General features: G+C 42.4%; 2 protein-coding genes across 7 annotated transcripts in view; one reads left to right on the forward strand and one right to left on the reverse strand.

Moving 5' to 3' along the window:
- Positions 1-4,520, forward strand: part of LOC109878425 (histone-lysine N-methyltransferase 2D-like) — a 46,976-nt gene extending 42,456 nt beyond the window's left edge. For all 6 annotated transcript variants that reach the window (XM_031794606.1, XM_031794609.1, XM_031794608.1 and 3 more), the window contains one exon: positions 1-4,520. In XM_031794606.1, coding sequence (XP_031650466.1) covers positions 1-93 — 93 coding nt within the window. In that variant the 3' untranslated portion in view covers positions 94-4,520.
- Positions 3,694-20,438, reverse strand: part of LOC109878417 (activin receptor type-1B) — a 25,292-nt gene continuing 8,547 nt past the window's right edge. Inside the window, exons 2-10 of the mRNA XM_020470649.2 lie at positions 9,709-9,948; positions 9,284-9,413; positions 8,912-9,024; positions 8,447-8,677; positions 6,627-6,794; positions 6,087-6,243; positions 5,848-5,972; positions 5,430-5,560; positions 3,694-5,148 (exon numbers count right to left, since the gene is read on the reverse strand). Coding sequence (XP_020326238.1) covers positions 5,023-5,148; positions 5,430-5,560; positions 5,848-5,972; positions 6,087-6,243; positions 6,627-6,794; positions 8,447-8,677; positions 8,912-9,024; positions 9,284-9,413; positions 9,709-9,948 — 1,421 coding nt within the window. The 3' untranslated portion in view covers positions 3,694-5,022. The remainder of the gene's footprint in view (positions 5,149-5,429; positions 5,561-5,847; positions 5,973-6,086; positions 6,244-6,626; positions 6,795-8,446; positions 8,678-8,911; positions 9,025-9,283; positions 9,414-9,708; positions 9,949-20,438) is intronic.

Raw genomic sequence — 20,438 nt, forward strand, 5'->3', positions numbered from 1 at the left:
CTGACGTACGACTATCAGTTTGACTTTGAGGACGATCAGCACAAGATCCCTTGTCACTGCGGAGCCTGGAATTGCCGAAAGTGGATGAACTAAACTAACTGTGAGAAATGGAGAGGGAAAAAAAGATGTATCTTTCTCCCCGGTGCCAGAACACTACTGCGCCAAAGCCTTTAGAATATTGCTACTACTACCCAGTACATAAGCTGTTCGTAAGCTGTCCATAAGCTGAACGAACGAGGAGGGAAACTGACCTCCAAAACAATAAGACTAAGACGTTTGCATTCACACCTGTAGCCAAAGGTTTGAAGAGCATTATGGATATACAAGCAAACAAACCACCTGTATTGACATCCAGTCGAATGATGGGACAGTCTTTTTGTGGATGAACTGTGTCCTCTCTGCCAAAAGCAACTCTTTCCTCTACCTACTGCTACCCCTTCAGTAACTATGGATGGAATTACAATCCTCTCCACATCTACCAAATGTTCAGATTCTATGTGATATCAATACTCTCTTAGGGCAGACCTTAGCTTGAGCTTTGATGAAAGAAGCCATTTTAAGTACTAATAAATAACTAATGCATTTTTTAAAAAGGCAGACCTATCCTCCTCCTCCTGCACTCCCCCCTTCCTACCCCCAAGGAAAATACACGTTCCCATCGTCATTGGTGAAGATTGACTTCCCAACGTGGATATTATTGGCTAGCTAGACAATCCTGAAGACAGTGGCTCTGAGTGTGTAGAGAAGAACTATGTATCGTTGAGAGGCAGAAGAGAAAGATGTCAAATACTATAAAAGTTGACCTGTGGCTCCAGAGGCACCAGACAGACAGGTGTTTTATTCTTGTCCTGACTAAAGGAGTTTAAAGGTGGGTTAGTTGGACCCTCAGTCTACCTCATTAATCTAGTGGGAAGTGACTGCTTACTTTGTATAAATACTGTTAACTGCTACTGTGGAGGGGGGGAGAGAATGTTGTTTTCATTAGGCTAATAGTATATAGCCTTCTCGGACAAGCAGGGAACTAACAGCAGGTTCTCTGTTCTATGCTGATGATCATTTTACAATAATTAGCCAACAATCCTATTATTAATTAATGTATACAGACAAAAGGAATTCTATGACCGTTTATTGGTTAAGCCATCGCATTAAGATCAATCACAAGCTTAATAGGCATCTTTAAATGACTCCTGATCATCCTGGATTCTATGTGTCTTTTGTTTTTCCTTTGTGTGGGAATTGACACAATAACAGTCACCCTTGTGTTGCTGAGGACTGAGAGGGAGAGATTGGTGTGAATGATTGTTGCTTACACAGCTTCAGTATGTAAAGTGAAGCAGGATCACACCGCTAATTGAACAAGTCTTTGGCAAGACGATCAAGTCCAACTAATGACTGAAGGAAATGTAATGTACGCTTGCTGCTTAATGCCTTTAAGTCACACATTAAGCATAAAGCTTAAGGATGCAAGACTAGACTACTATCCCATTTGTTTTTCACCTTTTAGTCCTTCAAATCCCATCTGCATTTTGATCTTTTCTTTTCTTGAATGACCATCAACCATGAATCTAGCCTCTTCCTCTCTTTATCATGTAGTGGACTGTTGTAAACTTTACTGTAGTGAGTCTTTCCCTGCCTGTCTCACCACACCACAGCTAGGTGGATTTCTAAAGGTCCCTGTGTTGTGGTTTTCTAGTGGTAGTACGGTCTTCTATACTGGAGGCTTGAAGAAATGGCAGGGGAAGACTTGTTTTAAAATAAAAAGGGCATTTTTCTATGAAAGTAAATCTTTAAAGAAAGTATGTGGGGGTTCTGAGGTCTCCATGACGACGTCTCCCTTCTACTTGTACTCCTACCTTGACCTCACGTAAGAAAAATGCAAAAGTGTACAAACTGTATATTATATACTATAGGGGGCAAAAAACTATCAACCCCTTTTTAATCAATAAAAATCTAAAATTGTAGAGAAATAAAGTTGATTTAAAAAATCTACCACTGGATATCATTTTATGAGAGATTAAGCTGTGTGTGTGTGTGTATATATATATATATATAAGGAACTATGTCATATCTTTATGTAAATGAACCAGTGTTTTTGCATTGACCTGTTTTTCTATTAGCGTTTTTTGCTATAAGATTTCAAAGACAGTTTGTTAAAATAGGTATGTGGACACGACTGGGCTTCTCCAATGACTTGGACGAGAAGCCACGGGTGGAATAAATGTTGAGAAAGTTGATCCATTATGGAAAGTTGTCATGATTATTACATGAGAAATCACTTACTGTGTAAAAGGAGTACAACGGTGCATAACATTTTGTTCATTTATGCTACTGCTTGTCATTACCAAAACCCATCTATACCTTGGTCATCATTGGATAAGTAAATGGAAAATCATCCTTGACTGAGATATTAGTTAAATATGATTGGTGTTTTATTTTTATCTTCCCTATAGAAGTGAATGTGTTGGTATATCTTGTGAAAACTGCTACTCGGCCTGTATGTCATAACTAAATATTCAAAGTGAACCCCGTACTTCCCGTACCTGAGAATGAATTGCACTCTCAATAGTAAATTAATGGAGTAGTTCTCTAAAAGTTATGAGGCAGTGATTGCCATTTCTTTCTTGGTATATTTATATTTCAAGGAAAGACCATGAGACATTTTGCAGCTCACTGAATTTCAGCCTAAATCATTTCTTGAATATCTTATGATTTAAAGATTTTTTTTACCTAACCTACTTTTTAAAAACTTTGTTACAGCAGCGCTTTTAGGGAATATAAAAGGTTGTAGCATGTTTTGTATGAATATAATTTTGAATTGTACATTTTTTTGGACGACGGCAGAGGTTACAGCTTCTCCCATTTCTTTCTGCTTTTTTTTCTTTTCTTGTAAAGGAAAATAAAATGCATTTTAAATATAATCTTGGATCTTGCATTTGTTTTATAAAAATTATTAACTTGAGATTAGAATGAGACTTGAAATAAGTTAAAGTAGGCTAAATCTAAGTGACATTGACACAAATTAAAACTAATCACCTACAAACTATTCTGGAAAAGATTGGTTTAACACGGTTTGAAATATTGAAGGTGTATACAGTATGTTTAAAACTAAATCCCATTAGACCGGAGTATGACATTAGGTTCTATTGACAACCATTTGTTCCTCAAAGCTCATGAAATACCAGGATTGACCCCAAAGTGCTTAAATCAGTGGTATAATCCTTTCCAATATTATAGTACCAGCAACATACAATTATTGGTATACACGCCCTATATTAAAATGAAAAACAAATAGCATGCATCTTTACCTCCAGAAAGATGGAGGTCCCAGTGTTGAGACGGCATGCAGAATAAGGGAAAGAGGGGTACCGAGTCAGTTCAACTGAAATGTGTCTACCACATTTAACCCCACTGAGTCAGAGGTGCTGGTGTCCGCCGTAATTGACATCCACGTCGTCAGCACTCAGGGAACAGTGGGTTAACTGCCTGTTCAGGGGCAGAACGACAGCTCTAACCACTAGGCTACCCTGCCGCCCCAATTATGGGGAGATGACTAACTATTCCAGTGTCAAAAGGAAAATAGATGGCTACAACCCAAGAAAGGACAGAGTGTTTTGCTCTGCGACAAGCTTTCCTTTGCGTTCTGCATCTCAAAACCACTGAAGATGTGCCGCTGAAAAATGACTACACCCCCAATGAGACAAAAGATGTTTATATACAAATCAAAACAGATCCATCAGTAGTGTCTATAATAAAACAGGATTTTCATTGCTCAGTGTATTGGCCACTAGCACTACCCCCAGGTGAAATGAGTCCATTTTGTTAGAATGAACATGTGAAAGCCAGTAGTTAGCTGGGGTAGCTCCAACCTCTAACTTATCACAAATGCAGAATTAAAAATATGTTATAAATCACCTGACTGGCTGAGACACTGGCTTCCTCATCACATCAAAAATCACAGTGTATTCATCAAAATATGAAATAATACAACTATTAACAAATAAATAAAACCCTTAAACATCCCTGCCAGATTTACAGCATTTAAATAAAACTAGACCAAATTAGATACATATAGGAGTCACGTACAAGGAGGAGTGAGTCACAGACTTTGAGTGCAATATGTTTTTTTGTGGATTATTCAAGTAGCAGAATGCACACTACATCGGTTTAAATAAAAACACAATGTGAAATGTTGTCCAATAGGCTGTAGTTTTTTCCAGGCTTCTGAAAACAGTATTAGAATAGCTGCAGTCTACTCTGCTGATGTATATTGGGACATGCCTAGAGAAGTGACTGTCCTGCCTTATATGGTAGGTTGGTTTCATCCTGTACAGACGGTGGGGCTGGGGGACAAAAACAGTGCTTGTGCTACTCTCCCACATGCAAAAGCAATACATTGCCATGAAAACAAACAAGTTATAACACAATATTCTAACTTTAAGATGTGGGCATGAAGTCACAATGAGTTTTCAGGATGTAGCTAGTCCGTTGAAGGGAACTCTTGTCTTAAGATAAAAAAAAAAATAAAAAAAATATTCCCTGTCACTGTACAATAGTAATAATTCCTGCCTCAGAACACAAAACAAACTGAACAGGGCAGTTTGTACTGATAATAATGGTAGTATTAACAGCGGTAGTGAGGTGATATGGGAAGGAGAGGAGGGTGGGATAACATGGTAAAGGAGAACAAAGGGAGGAAGAGGGGCGGAAGGGAGGAATTTCTCAGTAGTTTTGGATAAAAGTTGAGGTAGGCCTTGTCACAACTTGGAGAGTGGCTTTTAAACTGGCAGGATTTGGTCTGTCCTTTCTTTCCCTGTGTAGTGTCAGTCCTCTCTCTGTAGTCTGGTCCCAAATGGCACTCTAGTGCATATATAGTGCACTACTTTTGACGAGAGCTCTATAGGCCCTGGTCAAAAGTAGTGCACTACACTGGGAATAGGGTGCCCTTTGGGACACATTTCATGTCATCTGTAGTTGCGAGTCTCCAGCGAGCTACATGGCTCTGCCGTCCGTCCCACACTGAGCTCACATCTTGATGTCCTCTTCGACACTGAGCTGAGCCAGGGTCTTCTTGATGCGTAGAGCTGTGAGGCGGGCTGCGCCGTTAGAGTACCAGCACTCCCTCATGATCTTACCCATCACACGCAGAGACTGGAGAAAAGTGAGAGGGTTCGATCAACCAACTACATACACACACAAAGGAAATGTCAAACGATTTGCCCCGTATGAATAAAGTACAATAAAAATAAGATTTGTTATGTTTCCACCATGTCTACATTTAAACGCTCAGTCAAACACAATGTTTCTGTCCAGCAAGTCAACAAACACAATGTTTCTGTCCAGCAAGTCAACAAACACAATGTTTCTGTCCAGCAAGTCAACAAAAACAATGTTTCTGTCCAGAGGTGTTTGTATTTGTGCTCGCTCATTACCTCGTAGCTTTGCCACCAGTTGGGTACGTTAGGCCTCAGCCTCTGGTCACACACCACTTTCCTCATCTCATCTATGGAAGGGTCAGAGGGCACCAGGTCAAAGTAGGGGAGCTGGTACTCTTCATGGATACCTATAGGGGGGCAGAGGAGCAGCCAGGACACTCATGAACACATATCAGAACATTTGTTCATTTTAATGTGGTTCCTGAGAAGTTACAGGGTGTGGCACAGAATCCCTAATGTTGAACTCATAGTGACTTGTTATTTGGGGCACAAGGTGATTTGTAGAGCAGTGATTCTATGCAGTTTCTTATTTAATCAATCTCAAGCGCGTACAAACCTTCTCCAGGCGTTGTGAGATTTGATCATCTGCGCAACACGACTCCAAGAAAGACTTGAAACCCAGTCAGTGTCTTACCTCCAGTGTTGCAGCGACGTGCGATCTCCCAGTAAACCAGCCCCAGGGCGTAGATATCAGCACACTTAAATGAGTCAAAGTGTTTCATGTTGATGGTCTCTTCCAGGACCTCTGGAGCCATATACCTGGAACAGACAGGATTGAATTAAAGTTACTTTTAAAACCATTTCAAAGATTGAAAAGGTGTGTGTGTGTGTGTGTGTGTGTGTGTGAGATGGGGCAACCAGTGGTCTCAGTACCTCTTGGTGCCAACGCGCTGGTTAGGGGCGATGTCTATAGTATCAGAGATTGACTCATGGCGTACTGCCAGCCCCAGGTCAGCGATGGCACACATGCCATTCTTCTTCACCAGAATGTTCTTAGACTTCAGATCACGGTGGGCGATGCCAGGTTTGCCTAGAGGGGAACACACACTGAGTTGGAAGACTGGAATGGAGGGAGCACACAGTATCTAAACCAGGTCAATTAATGTCTGTACTGTCTATTTTGTTAAAGGTTTTCAATGTCTACTACTTTGTAAACAGTCAAGTATTTTGTCTGTAATGTATTTTCAGTTGTGTGTTGGACGCCAGGAAGATTAGCTGTCGGCAAGGCGTCAGCTAACGAGAATCCTTATCAAATTCAAAGGCAGGGCAATAGGTGCAAGTTATGGCCATGGTGAGGGGTGTAACATGTAAAGTGAAGAAAAACAATTCAAATCAGCAAAACAAATATCTGGAATACATTAGATTTACATATAGCAGTTCTGGCATATAATTAAATCTCCCCGCTGTGCTAACCCTGCGTTCCAAGTATCTCCATGTGCAGGTGAGCCAGGCCGCTGGCAGCAGACAGGGACAGTTTGATCATGCCTTCGATGGTCACAGAGTAGTGGTTCAGGTAGTCAAACAGAGAGCCGTGCTCGTGGTAGTCTGACACCAGCCACAGCTGAGTCCATGTGCCGTTATCTGGCGAGGGAGAGAAGACAGAGACAGAAGGGAGGGAGGAGAATTCTATGGTCAATAAACTACAGCCAGTAGGTGCGCTGTTTTGAAATGCACCTACATAACACCAGAGATACAATTGCCCACAGAACGTATTCACATGCCTCGATGTTTTCCACAATACAAACAAAAACAATATTATGTTTTAAGATGCACATTCACTGAGGAGTGGCTCCTGCCTGGCAGCTCTACCATAAAGGCCTGATTGATGGAGGAACTCTGGAGCTCTGTCAAAGTGACCATTGGGTTCTTGGTCACCTCCCTGACCAAGGCCCTTCACTCCTGCTGGCTCAATTTGGCCGGGCAGCCAGCTTTAGGAAGAGTCTTGGTGTTTCAAACTTCTTCCATTTAAGAATGATGGAGGCCACTGTGTTCTTGGGGACCTTCAATGCTGCAGAAATGTTTTAGTACCCTTCCCCAGATCTGTGCCTCGACAGTCCTGTCTTGGAGCTCTACGGACAATTCCTTGGTTTTGCTCCGACATGCACTGTCAACTGTGGGACCTGATATAGACAGGTGTGTGTCTTTCCAAATCATGTCCAATCAATTGAATTTACCACAGGTGGACTCCAATCAAGTTGTAGAAACATCTCAAGGATGATCAATGGAAACAGGATGTCCCGGAGCTCAATATCAAGTCTCAAAGCAAAGGGTCTGAATACTTCTGTAAATAAGGTATGTGGTTTTTATTTTTCTGAAAACATATACTTATTTGTTTGAAACCTGAACGCTTCAGATGAGGCAAGTCTTACCTTGCTTCAGATGTATATCCGACCATAGAGGCAATTCTTTTAGAATGATTTCCATATACCATTGAAACCAGTAGCCTATTTTTTTCATGTTCTCTTGGTTTTCAAATCAACTTTCTTTCATCGTCCATTCGCCAAAGGCACAATCCTAGTCATATTAGCAACCCATGCTAGTTGTTGCATCTTTAGATCTCCCATCTTCCTACATTTAGAATGGATATTTTCATCTCCGTCACATGAAACTGCCCGCATGTGCCCTTTTGACAGTGTTTTCCCACTAAGTGCATTATGGAACAAACATTTGCGCATAGCCTGCTGCTTTGTGCACATTGCTGCGTTTCTAATGTGAAGAAATAATAGTTGATCAACATCTTAAGCCAAACGTTCTGATTAGTTGTATCAGCCTCATTGCTTCTTATGTAGCCTAGGTCCTATTGGTTGGATGAATTTGGGATCTATCATCCCACAACAGTTAATAGGCCATTTCTTTCATGCACAGAACAACAAGCTGACCAATAGAATAGGTACACTTTTCTACTATGGGGGATATTAGATTGACATAGGCTAGCGATGTTGCTATTCATTACTCGTCTTGCTGGCTGAGGAAAAGTAAATGTAAACAATTATCCTAAACAACTTCAAAGTGAGCATTGGAATTTCGTAAGAATCATTGAAAATAAGAATTTGTTCTTAACTGACTTGCCTAGTTAAATAAAGGTAAAAAATAAATAAAATCAGGTTACGCATGCAATGCATGTGTGTCCAGTACATTAAGAAAATGTCTGGTAAATAAATGAATGTTGCTGGTGAAACGCCCAGCGCTACAATGGAAACCCTGCCCTATTGTGTGTGTGGTGAGAGAATCACCTTTATTGTCGGCGGCAATGAATCCCAGAATGTTCTCGTGTCGCAGCATGACGGTCTGGTAGATCTCAGCCTCTCTGAACCACGACCGCTCCTCCCGGGAAGAGAAGATCTTCACCGCCACGTCTCCTCCACGCCACTTCCCCCGCCACACCTCTCCAAAGCGGCCTTTCCCTATGATCTCCTGCAAAACAATGGTCCTGGCTACGGTACGCTGCACAAACAGGGGCAGGCCTGCAGGGGGAAGCAGAGAGAAGAGCAAATAGTGGTACTCTTACCTAAATACAAACTTGTATGCATCTACTATATTCCTTATGGAGATAACTAAAGGATATTCTTAACATTGAACAGCAATGTATACACTCTGCTTGCAGGAGAGGGTAGAGGATACTGCAAAAAAAATAAGCATGCTTTGCGGTTCCATATCTAGAACCTTTTATTCAATCAGTGTAGGCTCAGTCTACTCACCAGAACCAGACCCGGAGGTGGACATGTCATAGATGAGATCCTGCAGGGTCTTGTCCTTGGCCAGGTAGAGGTGTTCACAGGAGGGGTCCTCCACCTCCAGCCTCTGCCTGTGGCTGTACCAGAAGAGAGATTTATTGTCTCTATGGTGAGAACCTGAAATGCACCTTCTGGTCATCTCAACCCACACAGATCTGATACCAGCAGCCCTCCAGTTGCCAGGTCAGTTCCCACTCAGGGCTTGAACTAGCAACCTTCCAGCTACTGGCCCACCTCTCTAACCTCTAGGCTACCTGATGGACCACCTGTAGGGCCCTCCCATCACGCAGTGCCAACCTACCTATAGGGCCCTCCCATCACGCAGTGCCAACTCACCTGTAGGCCCTTTGGTGGTGTTGGAACAGGAACACTCCCACCAGCAGCAGCATGCACAGAAGGAAGACTGGCCCTGCGATCACAGCCACAAGCTCCACTGGCCCCCAGGGGCCACCAGAGCTCACTGGAACTGGAGAGGGAGACATTGAGAACAAGGTAGTGGTATTACTATCTTTCCGGTTTAAACTAAACACAAAGGGTGCATCTCAATAGTCCAAAGTGGCTTCCTCTCATCACCTCTCCCTTATCTGCACTGATATGAAATAATTGGAGGGGTAAAAGCAACATGGGGAATGTCTACAAGGGGGTGGCCTTCACCAGTCCTGTTCTCTCAAATGACTGCAGATAAAGGAGACGATGACAGGAAGTTATTCTGGTGGAATGCACATGCAATACACAGCTGGTGTAACTTCAGCTTTACTCACGCGAGGGGACCTTGAGGTCAACGCTGTTGCAGTAGTCAGTGTAGCAGCAGTGTGTGTTGAGCAGTCCCTCAGCACTCAGACAGTAGAAAGGTTGGCCAGGGGGTACAAGGCTGTCTCTGGTAATACAGATCCTTACATGCTGCTCATGGCCCTGGATGAAGGAGGTGGAGGCCATACAGGCCCCGTCCGTCTCACACTCATAACCAGACTTTGCACAGTTGGTGCAGTTACACCGCAGGGCTGGAGAAAAGAGAGAGGAAGGGAGGTTAGAAAAACTGCCAATTGATGATTTTTATTTGGTCAGTAAAAACAATTGTGATCGGGATTGCAAAGTCAGGCATTTCCGTTGTGGTCTGAGGAGCATCATGGAAGCTTGAATCAGAGACCAAGATAACAGACATAGAGGGTAGAGTTCAACCAATCAATCGGAATGGCCGATTAATTAGGGCCGATTTCAAGTTGTCATAACAAATCGGAAAATAGGTAATTTTGGACGCCGATTTTGCCCATTTAATTTTTTTTACACCTTTATTTAACTAGGCAAGTCAGTTAACACATTCTTATTTTCAATGACGGCCTGGAACGGTGGTGGGTTAACTGCCTTGTTCAGGGGCAGAACGACAGATTTTTACCTTGTCAGCTCAGGGATTCAATCTTGCAACCTTACAGTTAACTAGTCCAACGCTCTAACCACCTGTCTCGTGAATGCAGTAAGAAGCCAAGGTAAGTTGCTAGCTAGCATTAAACTTAAATCATAATCACTAGTTATAACTAGTGATAACTACACATGGTGTAGTATATTACTAGTTTATCTTGCGTGTCCTGCGTTGCATATAATCGATGCGGTGCGCATTTGCGTAAAAGGACTGTCGTTGCTCCAATGCCTTTATTAAAATCAATACACAGAAGTATATATTTTTAAACCTGCATATTTAGCTGAAAGAAATCCAGGTAAGCAGGCAATATTAACCAGGTGAAATTGTGTCACTTCTCTTGCGTTCATTGCACGCAGAGTCAGGGTATATGCAACAGTTTGGGCCGCCTGGCTCGTTGCGATCTAATTTGCCAGAATTTTACGTAATTATGACATAACATTGAAGGTTGTGCAATGTAACAGTAATATTTAGACTGATGGATGCCACCCGTTAGATAAAATACGGAACGGTTCCGTATTTCACTGAAAGGATAAACGTCTTGTTTTCGAGATGATAGGTCATTAATATGGTCGAATCCGGAAACTAAGGCTCGCATTTCTGTGTGTCATGTTATAACTAAGTTTATGATTTGATAGAACAGTCAGACTGAGCGATGGTAGGCACCAGCAGGCTCATTAGCATTCATTCAAACAGCACTTTCATGTGTTTTGCCAGCAGCTCTGCTGTTTATGACTTCAAGCCTATCAACCCACGAGATTAGGCTGGTGTAACGATGTGATGTGAAATGGCTAGCTAGTTAGCGGGGTGCGCGCAAATAGCGTTTCAAACGTCACTCGCTCTGAGACTTGGAGTAGTTGTTCCCCTTGCTCTGCATGGGTAACGCTGATTCGATGGTGGCTGTTGTCGTTGTGTTCCTGGTTCGAGCCCAGGTAGGAGCGAGGAGAGGGGCGGAAGCTATACTGTTACACTGGCAATACTAAAGTGCCTATAAGAACATCTAATAGTCAAAGGTATATGAAATACAAATGGTAGAGAGAACTAGTCCTATAATTCCTATAATAACTACAACTTAAAAGTTCTTACCTGGGAATATTGAAGACTCATGTTAAAAAGGAACCACCAGCTTTCATATATTCTCATGTTCTGAGCAAGGAACTTAATTAAACATTAGCTTTCTTACATGGCACATACCGCACATTTACTTTTTTCTCCAACACTTTGTTTTTGCATTATTTAAACCAAATTGAACAGGTTTCATTATTTATTTGAGGCTAAATTTATTTTATTGATGTATTAAGTTAAAATAAGTGTTCATTCAGTATTGTTGTAATTGTCATTATTACAAATCAATTTTAAAAATCGGCATCGATTTATTTCCAGAACAGAATGAGATGAACTGTCGTTGAGGACCTTGAGCATCAATCCATTAACGGAAAACAATTGACTTACTGCAGTGACCACATTATTTCCAGCAGAGGGCATCCTAAACCAACAATAAAGAAAAACATCCATACATTCCATCTAAATGGACTACCCAGGATAGTCCCAATCAGAATAGACAACACACCCAGTGGAGTGGGGTTTGTGCAGACAGCACTGTGGCTGAAACCAGATCCACCACTGCAGATGAACCCAAAACACACAGAGGAGAGGAAGGGAGAGGACACTGTCCTGGGAGCCTATAATGTAGAATTTGAGCAACCAGGAAATGACAGCGCGATTTCTACATTGGCCGCATGACCCAATTTCCACTATATAAAAGACAGCAAAAAAATAGACACCAGCCCGGTAGGAGAAATCAAAAAAGGTGAAAATCACAGCCAATCACAACACTGGCGGGTAGGGATGGGCGATATGGCCTAAAAATAATACATTTTTTTAAACTTATTGTTGAGATACAACACATGACCATAAGTATGTGGATGCCTGCTCGGCCAACACCTCATTCCAAAACCTTTTGCCTCATGCAGCACGACATCTCCTTCGTATAGAGCCGATCAGGCTGTTGATTGTGGCCTGTTGTCCCACTCTTCAATGGCTGTGCGAAATTGCTGGACGAAATTGCTGGACATTGGTGGGAACTGGAACACGGTGTCGTACACATCGATCCAGAGCACCCAAAACATGCTTATTGGGTGACATGGCTGGTGAGTACGCAGGCCATGGAAGAACAGACATTGTCAGCTTCCAGAAATTGTGTACAAATCCTTGCAACATGGGGCCATGCATTATCATGTTGAAACATGAGGTGATGGATGAAAGTCACGACAATGGTTCTCAGGAACTCACAGTATCTATGTGCATTCAAATTGCCATCGATAAAATGTTAATTGTGTTCGTAGTCTGTAGCTTATACCTGCCCATACCATAACCCCACCACCACGGGGCACTCTGTTCACAACATCAAACCCCTCGCCCACACAACGCCATACACGCTGTCTTGTCTTCTGTCCAGCACAGTTGAAATCACAATGAATCCATGAAGAACACACTTCTCCAGCATGCTAGTGGCCATAGGTGGTGACCATTTGCCGACAGAAGTCAGTTACGACGCCAAATTGCAGTCAGGTCAAGACTCTGGTGAGGATGAGCATCTTTAAGATGGTTTCTGCAAACCCACAGTTTCATCTGCTGTCTGGTTTTGGACTATGCCGCAGGTGAAGAAGCCGGATGTGGAGGTCCTGGGCTGGTGTGGTTACACGTAGTCTGCGGTTGTGAGGCCGGTTGGACGTACTGCCAAATTCTCTAAAACAATGTTGGAGGCGGCTTATGGTAGAGAAATGGTCAATTCTCTGGCAACAACTCTGGTGGATATTCCTGCAGTTAGCCAATTACACCCTCAAAATAATACGTGTTTTGTGCGTATGGAACATTTCCGGTATGTTTTATTTCAACTCATGAAACCAACACTTGACCTTTACTCACCACATGCTAGAGAGTAGCTCTGTCATTTTTATATTTCAAGTTTAGCCAACTTGAATCTATTTGCTAGGTAAAACAGTTGAATTGTTATGAACACAGCCTTCTGTCCATCTCCAACAGTTTTAACAGCATGCTTTCCTAGCCTGTGCACTTTGTTCAGATGTTGAAATCAAGTGACCTTCCTTACTTCTCAGAATGACAGCGCGTTGCCAACTCCTTAAACAACTATCCTTTATGCTTATTGCCCATTTCTAAAACTGACCAGACAGCTAGTATAACAGTCTGACTAAACTGCTGCTAGTGGTACATGGTACCACAATGTGCGACAGACTGAGCAATCATTTTCCTCAACACTCCTGTTTTAGTAGTGCCTGCTCTGCACACAATATGAGGAGTTGAGACAAACTGGGTATTGTTAAAGGTTAACCTCTATTACAGTAACATAAATGTTGCCATGTCTTTCGGTGTCCATATGACCGATTCTGTTGGCCCAAACCTCAAATGCAAATAGCAAGTTGGAACCGCTTGTCAGAGAGGAAGAAGTGATCTCATCTTTGATGTGAGTGGCAGGGGGGGGGGGGGGGGGGCTTGGTGTGTGGAGTGTCAATCTACCATGTAGGTTCTTAACCCTGGGCAACATGGGCCTGGGAGGCTCACAGGGATATTGGTCCACAGTACTCTACCAATTAAACATATTTTTTGTTCAGATGTTGAAATCAAGTGGCCTACATTTTTCTCAGAATGAGAACAAGTTGCCAATTCCTTATACAGCATCTGAACAAAACCTTTTATTCCTGTTTTTTTTATTTTTTTAACTTACATAAACACAGCTATTTAAATGATGCACTATGCAGAAATCACCCCATTTCCTGGTTGCAAAAATTTGAATAGTTCGCCTAATTTTAGTTGGTTACATAACAAGCTAGTGTAGAGAATCATTGAACCATCTAAACCGCTGTGAAATATATTTTCCTTAAACAAAAATATTGTTTGAAGCTGGTGTACAAAACCAAAAGAAGCAAAAACTAAACTTAAGACCGGGAAGCATAGAAATAGTGCACACAGAACAGATCTACCGTTTCTTTGAATTGCTTTCAATGAAGATGACAGAACTTCCATTTCTGGGCCTTTAAAATGTTATTTCCCCATTGCCCGAGGGACCTGGTTCATCCGGCCATGCACAGCCAAAGTCACAGTAAAACTCCTTGTTGTAGATTTTATTCATCTCACATTGTGTTCTGACTGAGGGGGTCCCTGATAAATGTGCTATTACAAAAGGGGTCCCTGGTCCCAAAAAGTTAGTCATGAAATGTCTAGTGAATTGGAGGGCAGTTAGGCTACTGCTTTCAATACTAGTGGAAAAATGTGCAAAAATGGAGTTACATGGTCCGACATTGACAGTATATTACGGAGTAGGGGACTTCAGTCATGTTAGTTACCTTGTCAAATAGGGTACAGATGTCAGACCTGAAATTAAGTGTGACCACTAACTGCAGTCTCAGACAGTGTAGCCTCACACGGACCTGTGGACATGATCACTGCTCTCACAGGAGTAGTGTAGAGTATTCCTCATCCCTCGGTACAACTTGTTCCACCTGTCTGGGTCCTTGGCAGTTTATTTCCTCAAGCATGTTAGTTGGGCCTACTCTTAATTGGTTCCGAATGCAGACCCGGAATATGAATAGGTGGTCATTCATATTATATGTGGATTTCAAATACTAGGCCTGTCCTGAGCTCTGTCAAAATTAAACGGAAGCACTGGTTGTGGCAACAACGTTTTCTTAATTCCTTCCTTCCTTCACTGTGTTACGTCCCAAATGGCACCCTATTCCGTATTTAGTGTGCTACTGGGGCTCTGGTCAAAGGGAGTGCACTACATAGGGAGCCATTTGGGACAGTTCATGTCTGTCTGGCAGGAACACAGCAGGAATGATAGGAACTTCACACTTTCTTGCAGCCAAAACAGCTCCATCTATCCTGCATTCAATTATTTATTTATTTTTAAGTCAAAGTCTAGACTGGGTTTTAATGACTGAATGTCACAGCTGCTTGCTCTAGCTAGCTGTAGACCTCACAGCTGGGGGGATGCTTAAGCCCCCACCCCCCACCACCACCCTTATTGTCCCCTCCCATCATATCAGTTCTCCACAGAAGACAACATTTTCAGACACTCTTTATAGGACATTAGAAGTTTGCATCAAAAATAGATTGTTCAAAACCAACACGTTTTATCAAATGACATCATGGTATTTGATCTGTATTCTCTATCCCCAGAGCACAAGGTCTGGTGAGTGTGACCCACCCGCCACTCCGGCTGCCCCTCCCCCATTCACCCTCTCCATGCTTCCCTGCTCTTTGTTGGGCACAGGGCCAGTCCAGTCGCTCCTCGTTTCCCTCTAATCTCAGCACAAAGGACCAGTGTAAGGACACCAATTATGTGAACTGGATACAAGAGCAGAGTTCACCCAACCAACTCAAACGCCACACTGTGCCCAACTGTCCTTCCCACGGGCCATTCATATTTAGATATTAGGCCTACTCAATTCTGTTTCAAAACGCCAAGGAAATTAAATCATGAGCAAAAATGTTGTTCTCTGACGGCTCTGTTTATTTTGGGCACTGATGTGTCGTGGTAGTCCCCCCTTGCCCCTCATTCTCAGTTTGAGAACATTGGTCATTTTTTCTTTCTTCAAAATCTATGTTCAAATGTAGTATGTTACCATCTAGGTTTTTTAATTGAGCTTGGAGAAATTGTGATCTTTTCACACTTGTACAGCTGTTGTGCAGCTCAAGGTCCAGATCAGATTCAGCTTGGCTAGTTTTAAAGTCATAATTACCATAAGGACTAACTGGCCACAACCCAAGGCTCTGGTAGGCCACAGACCACACAGTGACCAGTCACTAACTACTTCTAGGAACGGCTGCTGTGCTGTGTTCAGCCATGTTGATTTTCCTTCCTCAGTTGCTGGCATTCTCTGATGTATTCAAGAAGACTTCTGTTCTCCAGTCATCATAAGGCTAGAGGGAGTCTGTAGCATAGCAGACTGTCCTTGTACCTCGCTCTTAGTTCAAGGCTGATCCCCTGTGTTATGGAAACCTTCCGAGGCTTTGAAAACTTCTGTAAACTGTGTGTGTTGTCTGGGCCAATCGCGAGGCTATAGAAGGTCTGCAGTAGCCTCTCTGCCTGGGTCCTTCTCCCGGTCATATTTAGCTAAACCATGTTCTCTATATAGCGTCAGGTTAGAAGGATGTGGCACTGGCTTGTTTTTCTCCCTTTGTCAGAGCCTGCTGCTTCACCACTGTATAATCTGCAGGAAATGTGTGTGAACTTCATTGCACATGAAAACGCTCCACTAGGAGTTACTTACTGGCATTTTCCCGGTCAGACCGACATGAGATGTAGCAAGACAGACTCACTCCACTTCTTCCAGGAAAAAAAAAAAACACTGTTCCAACAACACGCATGCAAAATGTGAGCACACATGCACACATGCACACATTTAAAAAACACACACCCACACCTACGCAAAACACAGCAGCTGTTTAACTGTGGGAATCGCTCCCAGGACTTGGGTGGAGTGGTTTGGCCACTTGCAGGTCACCGTCACTCATCATGATGTTGCAATGCGTGTGTGGGAATGAGTAAACCTGGGAAGTGGGTTGAGTAAGACCGAGAGGAGAGGGAATAGTGTAACAAACTCAGAGAAAGAATAATGGATACCAAGGAGATATGTGTGGTGGTTACCCTTTTTATGCAGGTTTTATAGAAATTCTGTTGCTGTTGAAAGTCCAAACCTAGAGGTAGTCCTAAAGCGTGTACTGACATGGCTTGCCAGTGAGTTGGAGAGACAGAGACTAGTGCTAACAGGAGAGAGCTCAAGGGCTGTTTGAAAAGCCTCCAGAACAGGGAAAGGATTAGCAGAACGCTTCAGAGTAAACCCCCTTTTTTATCCATCCGGAGGATGTTGAAGTCTGACGGCGCTAAGCCTTTTAGGGGTCTGTCTTTAGTAGGTACCAAGCCTGAATCCACCCAGTCCCCCTCAGGGTTTGAATATATTCTAATGCCACAGTGATTGGGCAACTATTGTAGCCAGGTTAAAAACTGTAGGAACCCTGTATTCACCATTGAGCACAGCGTTTAGTCTGGTTTAACCAGGCTACTGCCATTGTCCTTGGATCCGTTCTTAAGGTGCCACTCTTCACTCGCATCCCAGTTTGTTCCTCCCCTAACTGACTGGGGATCAGTGTGTTGTCGCCCTCTGTGAATACCTGTCCTGCTGATATAGCGTAACAAATCTAGAAGAAAGTATTTAATTCATATCGGAATCAGATTACCTTCTGGGTTGCAGCAACCAAATCGGCTACTTATCTAGCTACATGTCTTTGTAAGAGTCGAGTCTGTCAGATTTGGAATATCGGTCTTAATTTGTATGTTTTAAGTGCAACATTCCAGATGGCGGAATCACAAGAAGCAGGTATATTTGTATTTTTATGAGCGTCTTTCTAACACCCGCCCGTCTTCTTGGTCTCCTTCTGCGGTGACACGCCCCTTTAAGCCCCTCCCCCTGCCACTCACATCAAAGATGAGATCACGTCTTCCTCTCTGACGAGCGGTTTCAACTTGCTATTTGCATTTGAGGTTTGGGCCAACAGAATCGGTCATATGGACACCGAAAGACATGGCAACATTTATGTTACTGTAGAGGTTAACCTTTATAACGATACCCAGTTTGTCTCACCTCCTCATATTGTGTGCAGAGCAGGCACTACTAAAACAGGAGTGTCGATGAACATTGATTGAGGAAAAGGATTGCTCAGTCTGTCGCACATTGTGGTACCATGTACCACTAGCAGCAGTTTAGTCAGACTGTTATACTAGCTGTCTGGTCAGTTTTAGAAATGGGCAATAAGCATAAAGGATAGTTGTTTAAGGAGTTGGCAACGCACTGTCATTCTGAGAAGTAAGAAAGGTCACTTGACTTCAACATCTGAACAAAAAATGTATAATTGGTAGAGTACTGTGGATACCAATATCCCTGTGAGCCTCCCAGGCCCATGTTGCCCAGGGTTAAGAATAAACTGTTGAAGTTAGAAGTTTACATACATTTAAACAGTTTCACAATTCCTGACATTAAATCCAAGTACAAATTCCCTGTCTTTAGGTCGGTTAGAATCACCACCTTATTTTAAGAATGTGAAATGTCAGAATAATAGCTTTTATTTATTTCATCACATTCCCAGTGGGAAGTTTACATACACTCAATTAGTATTTGGTAGCACGGCCTTAAAATTGCTTAACTTCACTAGGGTAGGGGGCAGCACTCGAAATGTTGGATGAAAAGCGTGCCCAAATTAAACTGCCTGCTACTCAGGCCCAGAAGATAGGATATGCATATAATTAGTAGATTTGGATAGAAAACTCAAAAGTTTCCAAAACGGTTAAAATAATGTCTATGAGTATAACAGAACTGATATGGCAGGTGAAAACCAGAGGAAAATCCAACCAGGAAGTACTATTATTTTGAAAGGCTGTTTTTCCATTGAAAGCCTATCCACCATACAAAGACTTAGGACACAGTTCACCATCTCTATGGCTTCCTCAACATGTGACCAGTCTTTAGGAATTGTTTCAGGCTTTTACTCTGAAAAATGAGGGAGATACAGCACTTTCAATCAGTGGCCAGTGGACATTTCCATACATCAGCCTGATCGGGAACGCGCATTTCTGGTTTCTCCTTTCCTATTGATGAAGCTTTTGTCCGGTTGAAATATGATTGATTATTTATGACAAGAACAACTGGAGGATTGATTTTAAACATCATGTGGCATGTTTCTACTAACTTTTATTGTACTTAAAAAAATAAATTAAAAAAATGGATTTCTTTAGTGCATGCGCCTTAAGCATTTGGATTACTGGACAAAACGTGCAAACAAAAAGGAGGTATTTGGTCATAAAGAGGGACATTATCGAACAAAACGAACATTTGTCGTCTAACATGGAGACCTGGGAGTGCCACCAGATGAAGATCAAAAGGTAAGTGATTCATTTTAATGCTATTTCTGACTTTGACACTCTCCTTTGCTGGAAAATGGCTGTATGGGTTTCTGTGGCTAGGTGCAGACCTAACAATCGCAAAGTGTGCTTTCTCCGTAAAACCTTTTTGAAATCTGACACAGCGGTTGCCTTAAAGAGAAGTTTCTGTATTCGTATGTTTAACACTTGTATTGTTTATAAATGTGTATGATGAGTATTTCTGCAATTTGATGTGGCTCTCTGCACTTTCACTTGATGTTTGAGACAATGCATTTGACCATAACGCGCAATGTAAACTGAGATTTTTGGATATAAATATGAACTTTATCGAACAAAACATACATGTATTGTGTAACATGAAGTCCTGTGCCATCTGATGAAGATCTAAGGTTAGTAATTCATTTTCTCTATTGCTGCTTTTTGTGACTACTCTTTGGCTGGAAAAATGGCTGTGTTTTTCTGTAACTAGGTACTGACCTAACAATCGTTTGGTGCTTTCGTCGTAAAGCCTTTTTGAAATCGGACACTGGTGGGATAAACAACAAGTTTAGCTTTAAAAATAGTGTAAAATACTTGTATGTTTGAGGAATTTTAATTATGAGATTTCTGTTTTGAATTTGGCGCCCTGCAATTTCACTGGCTGTTGTCGAGGTGGGACGCTAGCTAAGCTTACCACAATAAGTTGGGTGAATTTTGGCCCATTCCTCCTGACAGAGCTGGTGTAACTGAGTCAGGTTTGTTGGCCTCCTTGCGGTCCTTAAGCCATTTTGCCACAACTTTGGAAGTAAGCTTGGGGTCATTGTCCATTTGGAAGACCCATTTGCTACCAAGCTTTAACTTCCTGACTGATGTCTTGAGATGTTCCTTCAATATATCCACAATTTTCCTCCCTCCATGATGCCATCTATTTTGTGAAGTGCACCAGTCCCTCCTGCAGCAAAGCACCCCCACAACATGATGCTGCCACCCCCGTGCTTCACGGTTGGGATGGTGTTATTCGGCTTGCAAGTATCCCCCTTTTTCCCTCTAAACATAACGATGGTCATTATGGCCAAACAGTTCTATTTTTGTTTCATCAGACCAGAGGACATTTCTCCAAAAAGTACCATCTCTGTCCC

The sequence above is a fragment of the Oncorhynchus kisutch genome, linkage group LG17, assembly GCF_002021735.2.
Source record: "Oncorhynchus kisutch isolate 150728-3 linkage group LG17, Okis_V2, whole genome shotgun sequence".
NCBI lineage: Eukaryota > Metazoa > Chordata > Actinopteri > Salmoniformes > Salmonidae > Oncorhynchus > Oncorhynchus kisutch.